The sequence below is a fragment of the Trichosurus vulpecula genome, chromosome 7 (assembly GCF_011100635.1).
Source record: "Trichosurus vulpecula isolate mTriVul1 chromosome 7, mTriVul1.pri, whole genome shotgun sequence".
NCBI lineage: Eukaryota > Metazoa > Chordata > Mammalia > Diprotodontia > Phalangeridae > Trichosurus > Trichosurus vulpecula.
The window spans coordinates 147,249,294-147,255,934 of NC_050579.1; the positions used below are offsets into that span (position 1 = coordinate 147,249,294).

General features: G+C 33.7%; 1 protein-coding gene across 2 annotated transcripts in view; it reads left to right on the forward strand.

Moving 5' to 3' along the window:
• The window catches only part of GOPC (golgi associated PDZ and coiled-coil motif containing), a 38,341-nt gene extending 33,219 nt beyond the window's left edge, over positions 1-5,122 (forward strand). For both annotated transcript variants that reach the window (XM_036767285.1, XM_036767286.1), the window contains 2 exons: positions 759-939; positions 1,860-5,122. In XM_036767285.1, coding sequence (XP_036623180.1) covers positions 759-939; positions 1,860-1,978 — 300 coding nt within the window. In that variant the 3' untranslated portion in view covers positions 1,979-5,122. The remainder of the gene's footprint in view (positions 1-758; positions 940-1,859) is intronic.
• The last annotated feature ends 1,519 nt before the right edge of the window (positions 5,123-6,641 follow it).

The window sequence follows — 6,641 nt, forward strand, 5'->3', positions numbered from 1 at the left end:
AGGTAGTGTAGAAGGATCAAGATGATAGTTGTAGGTTTTTTTTTCTTTTAGCATTAGGGAGACCTAGGTATGTTTATAGGCAGATAGAAAGGGGGCAAAGAACAGGGAAAGATTGGAAATACAGGAACTGTTGGTCTTACATGGTCTTAGAGGGAGTTGGAGGGAATGGGATCAAGAACACACAGAAGGATTAGCCTTAGCGAAAGATAGGGATAAACTTTGAGGAGTAGAACTGAGGGAAAGTTTATGGTAGGTATATGGTTTCAATCTTCTAAATGAAGCAAGGAATATGAGATTAAATAATATATGTATTGACAACTAAGTGACACAGTGGATAGAATGCCAGGCCTGGAGTCAGGGAAACTTGAGTTCAAATTTGGTCTCTCAGACACTGGTTGTGTGACCCTAGGCAAGTCACTTAACCCTCTTTGCCTCGGTTTCTTCATCTGTAAAATGAACTGGAGAAGGAAATGGCAAACTACTCCGGTAACTTTGCCAAGAAAATAAAAATAAAGTTAAAAAGTTAAAAATAAAAGTCACATTATCAAGTGTGTTAATGTAAATTCCAAGTGATTGTAGATGAATTTTATTAGTAGACACATTAGTGTAATTCCACCCATCAGTAGAATGAAAATTAATTTGAAAGAAAAATTTTGGAACTTAACCTCTTCTCAAATGAAATCATCCTTTAGAATTTGGAAATGCTTAACTGAGAGAAGCTGAAATTTCTTCTTTTCTTCCTCCCCCTCCCAATTTAGAGAGGAGAGATTGAGTTTGAAGTAGTTTATGTTGCTCCTGAGGTAGATTCTGATGATGAAAATGTGGAGTATGAGGATGAGAGTGGACACCGTTACCGTTTGTACCTAGATGAATTAGAGGGAAGTGGAAATCCTGTTGCTCATCGGAAAAGTACAAGTGGGGACTTAAAACTATTACAAGGTAAAGGTGATCTGTTTAAATTCCTAAAAGTAGATATTTGACTTTTTAAAAAGTCTTATTAATAGTTGTTTGATGACAAATGTCTTTAGTTTACTGTTAGAGAAGTCTCCTTTGAGTAGTGTTTCTTTGCTGATATTTTATTTTAAATTGATGGCATTGCTAAGTAACTGAATATCATTTTAGTCTTTTCAGATTGAATCATTTGTATAAGTTGTAATAGTCCATGAATTGTTTATAAATTATGCAAAACGTTTGCTAAATCTCATGCCATGATATGTCCATAGATTGTCATATCACACACATTCATTTTTTAAAGGTTTATAAACAACAGGGATACATCATGTTTATCTGTGTAGAGACTGTCCATATTGTAATTTATCCAGCATCAAATTTTAATACTAGCTTAACTTCCTGCTTTCTACCAAAATTCCTGACTACCATTTAGGGAATGCTATATAATTGCAAGGTACTTTTATTTTTATTTATTTATCTTTTTACAAAGTAATTTTAACAGCAGAGCATAATCATTTACCTAAAATGGCAATAGAATGCATTCCACAGTTTAGTAGAAATTAATTTTGCATTATCTATTATTTTAGGCTACCTGAGCCACTTGATTCCATTAATGCAAATAACCAGAAGTCGATGATACTTTGTGCTTCTATATGAAATTTACACATTATGAGAAACTTAATAGAAATCTGTTCCACAGTATATGATATCCTGTTCAAAATGGGAGCAGCCTCTTGTTAAGAGTAATAAGCCCTATCAATTAATTTGGGGCATGTTATATCTCACCATGTAACTAATAAGTATTTATTATAGTAGGTTTTCCCTTGTAGAATAAAATAAAGCTATTAAAAAATTCTTTTTTCATCTTGTTAATGTACATTTGTTCTATTCCACCTCTCTTTTTTCAGGCTTTAATAAGAAGCCAGTAATTGATGGACATGAAAATGGGGACCTGGGAACCTCAAGTGAAACTCCTCTTGATGATAGTGCATCCAAGTTAGCTGAGTCAGCAGAATCTTTGTCATAAATGGTTTATTAAATTGACTTTTCTGCAGGCAATATTGTTACTTCAGACTGTTATGGATTTTATATACTAGGGGAGGTTGTGAAAAGGACTATCTAAAAGCAAAGGGAGGCTGTTGTTTATTGCCGAAATAAAAGGCAGTTACCTCAGGGCTTCATTGTGAGCAATTCTAAATGTTTAAAACTCTCCGTTTTCTGTGATAAACCATAATTAGCAATTGCATGTAAAGCAATTTTTATTTTCTTAAAATTGTAAGCACCAAAGCATGTGTTTCCCAAAGGGATATTACTAAGCTTTTAAGGTACAAAATGAAGCATAATTGTTTCATTTGGTTCCTTTTTCACTTAACAGAAGGACAGTGTTAACAGGAATCTAATAGGAAATAGCCTTTAATTACAAAAGAGTAAATTAAATTGTTTTAAGTGTATCCCCAAATGCTATATTGTGGTGTTTAAGTTGCAAAATTTTATTCTGTTAATAGCAGGAAAGTAGGCTTAACTTCAAAACAAAACAAAAATATCCCACATTTAAATATTTCAAAATTGAAGGAATGATTTAGTTTTCTATTTATTACAGATTTTGATTCCTTAATCATTTCTCAGTGATCAGTCGTAATGAGTATGCCTTTCAGCTTTGTTTAATACAGTTAAAAAGTAGTTTAAGCACTCCTTTGTCAATCAATGCTGCACTAGAAATAATTTCTAAAGTATTCTTGCACATTATACTTTTTTGTTTATTAAAAATTCAAATAAGTGTAAAATATCTGTTCACAATTATGTTGATGCATGTGCATGGCATTGTTCAGTCCCAAGCTTCCTTCCTGGTGTCCTTGTGAGATTAGTTTTACACATTTTGAGTTGTTCATACAGTTTGTCATACCATGATAGTCCTGGTACTTAAAAGTTCAAAACTATTGTTGTTAACATGAAATACATTGCCTTTGAAGAATAGTTTTAAAGTAGCTGATAATTGATATAAGTCTCAAGGCTCAGGGCACACATGAAGTATTAGGGAACTTGATACAGTAATTGTCTTGGTTTTTCCATGTCTGTAGCTCCTTTCCTTATTCTTCTTATGCAAAATTTACAAATGTGTAGCTTCTCTTATCCCAGAGCAAAACCTGTTTTGATTGCTCTTATTTGCTACTGTGCAAGCCACTATTCCCTAGTGGGTAATAGCAAAGCATTGTACTTAAAGAGATGAGTTTTGCCAAGATCATTGTGTTAAAGACCCTGTGTAGATGGAGAAAAACCTAAACGGCCTTTAGAATGGTATCAGTTTATTCAATGCCTAATGTTGAAATGTTACATGATGCAGGGTGAGGTTCCTAGCTTCTCCTAGGTGCATTATATATTTGTTTATAGAGAAATCTTTAAAATGTATATACTTCATTCAGTGATTTTGCTATTTATAAATCTGTTTATAACTATTGCTCATTGATAGGTTCTTGTCGTTACTGTTTTGTTTTGGGGGGCAGTTTCATTCATTCAGCTTGGCTATTTCCATGTTAAATTTTTAATAGTAGTACACTTCATATTGTATATTGTTACTGATACTAAAATACCTTATAGCATAACATTGCCTTTAAGCAAAAGCTAGTATTTAATAGTAAAACTGTAAGCAAGCAAGGTGTGCACATCATTGTTTGCTCTAACATCATTTTTGGTGGGAGGGTGGGGGGAGCATTTGCTTTTTCATGCATGATATGAGATCTGAAGTTGGATTTCAGTGTGTATTCATTTTTGCTTTGCTGTGAGGTTTTTTCATTGTGGCAAATCTAAAAACTGTTCATCTAGGGCATGGAGTTTTTTTTTTTCCTATTTTCCGAAAAGACAGTGAGTGATGATGGTGGTTATCACATTTTGCAGAGAATTTGCTTCTTTTTATCTGTGACTAAAACTTTAAGTATGTTAAGATGGAATCTATTGTTCAGAGAGAACTGACTTTTAGATTTATGAAGTTATTATGATCCTGAACCCGAGATCTGTGGAGATGATGATGTGATTTGGAGGATGGATATGTGAAGGATTGGAAGTTCCTTCTCCCGAATTTAATCTCCAGTCTGAAAGGAACAAGGTCATTGAAAACACTACTCTTTATTTGTTTTTTGTTGCTATCCCACAGCCTGCTGCTGTAGTCTTTTAAGGGCTGCTGAACAGAGAATTATAGAAAGAGGTAAATGCCTCTATGACTGTCTCCACTTCATCTCTTCCCCACCTTGGTTTTGCAGCCCCAGATTAGAGCACTGTTGCTAGGATGTTACTGTGAATAAATCTGTGCTTCCAAGCAGTGGGCAGCCGTGCAGGTGCTTTGGTGGCTGTCGCAGTTCAAAATTCACCTATGAGGTGTAGCACTTTGAGAATGAACTAGAAATTACAGAGATGATTTCCCAGTGTCTTTCTTTTTTGCTCATGACTGTACCTCTCAGACCCTGGTCCAAAGAAGAGTTAGATTCAAGAAGAGTTTCCAATGTAAAGCAGTGTTGATGTCTTCATTTTTATAAGAAAGAAACCATCAATATATAGCAATTGGGCCAATTGCACAATTGCTTCTAAGACAAAACCAGACTGTCAAGAAAAAAGAGGATGATTTGGAAGGGGGTGTGGGGCGGGGGAGAGGGAGGGATGATGGTGGTGAAGAGGTCGAGATAATGACCATAGCAGATGTACACATCTAACATCAGGACCATTTTCTAAAGATTCCTCATCTGTAATGACTGTTTAGAATTTAACAGAATATTGACTTTTACAACATGGGACCATATTAAGGTATATTTAAGGAAAATGAAAATTTTTTTGGTGGTAGAGGTAACTGAACAGTTGTTGAAAGATGGTTGAATTTCCTTGGTGATGGTACTTTTACCACATTGGGGATTTTTGTGTCTGTCTTCAGAAACTCAAAGATGTTTTCTATACGTATGTTGGTTAAACATTATTTGACAACATTATTTATTATATAATCCAATATACTTCTATTCAGGGTTGGGCTCATCAATAAAAGATGTAATATTTGCAACAACTGTATTATAACTAGTTAAGTTGGGTTGAATATTTTTTTATTAGCCTGTAAATAAAGATGGCATCTTTACATTGAAATGATGTTTTATCTTATTTAACAAATAAATTTTTTGTGCTTCTTTGTTTCTTATTAAATGTTAGTTTTTTTCCGATTACGTCTTCATTTGTGCTAATACAGAAAATCTGTCATGAAATCTTTATCAGGTTTGAATCATTTAATAGCTAGCTACATTTTATAGTCAGGGTATTTTATCATGGCTTAATTATGTTAGGAATAAAGTATCTTTAGTTAAGAGCATGTCAGAGCAAATTCAGCTGTGGAATCAGTTTTCTATTCTAAGAGGTAAAGTTCTTGGAGAAATAGGTCTGTTTGGCTTATTCTTGTTGTTATGAATGTCTGGTAACTATTAGCAATGATCAAGTGAATACTAGCTGAAGAACATCCTAGGCTACTAAAGAGAATTCATTTGACTTTTTCCACCTAGTGATTCAGCAGCTATTTTCCAAACATCTTCATTATAGAAGATTTTTCTCTGAATTTAAAAAAAGTCTTTTTAATTGCAAGCATACCATATGTGTGTATTAGTTGCAAAACTTACTTTAAATTTCCTTTGTTCTTGCTACACTCTACACTCTCTTAGAAGTGCTAATAAGTACTGGCATTTGAAATATATGTATACACACTCACAGATAATGTATACATACATGTATATGTATAGAGGTATGTATGAGATAAATGTGTATTCCATACCAAGTTCTATGCTTGAGCTTCATTAAGAGGATAAACCCATTTCCTGCATGTTACTCATTTCATTATTCGATATATAACTTAAAATGAGAGAAGCACTACCTGTAAACCAGTACAATACAATATTTTGATACATGGTGAGTATTCCTTTCAGTGATACACATCATAGTTCATCTATGCCTGCCCATCTTGTATGATTCTTATTCTTTATATGTGAAATTGTTGGAGGAAGCTATCTAAAATATAAGCAATGTGAAGAAAGGACAAAAAATTTTAAATCTTTTTCCTTCATCTTTTTTATCTTTGTGTTTTTGGAGTACATGCCAAGAATAGTGTGGGCTTAGCAAATCCACTGAACTGGATTCTGTATTTGCTTGAACTTTATCTAGAGATGCTATAAAGGGGCAAAGTAAATCTTGACTCCCAAGAGAAGTGAATTCTCGATCTTACTCTGTGCAATCAGCTTATCATTCTAGAAGACTTTAGTTTTTCCTCTTCTAGTTCTAGCAATAGTAATACGCAGTTGCAAGGGTTTAGTTATAATACAGAAAAGTTAAAGCAACATAAAAAGTTGTAGATAAAATATTGAGAATGCTAGTGTCTACAGTGTTGCATACTGTGGTGAGTCACTAAAGCACTCCCTCTTTCATTGGAAAACCTTTGGGTATGACTGTTAGAATCCCAACTAGGTTTGAAGAGAGGTACTTCATCAGAAGATGATTTTATTTTTCAATAGTTGATCACAGCAACTTGTAAACCTGCTAAGGTATGGAGCATTTGTGATCTGTTCCATTGGAAGTTGTAAGTACTCTTTTTTTCATTTTAATTTTTTTTAATTTATTTGTAGTTTACAACACTTAGTTCCAAATTTTCTCTCCCTCCCCTCCCCCCAAGATGGCAT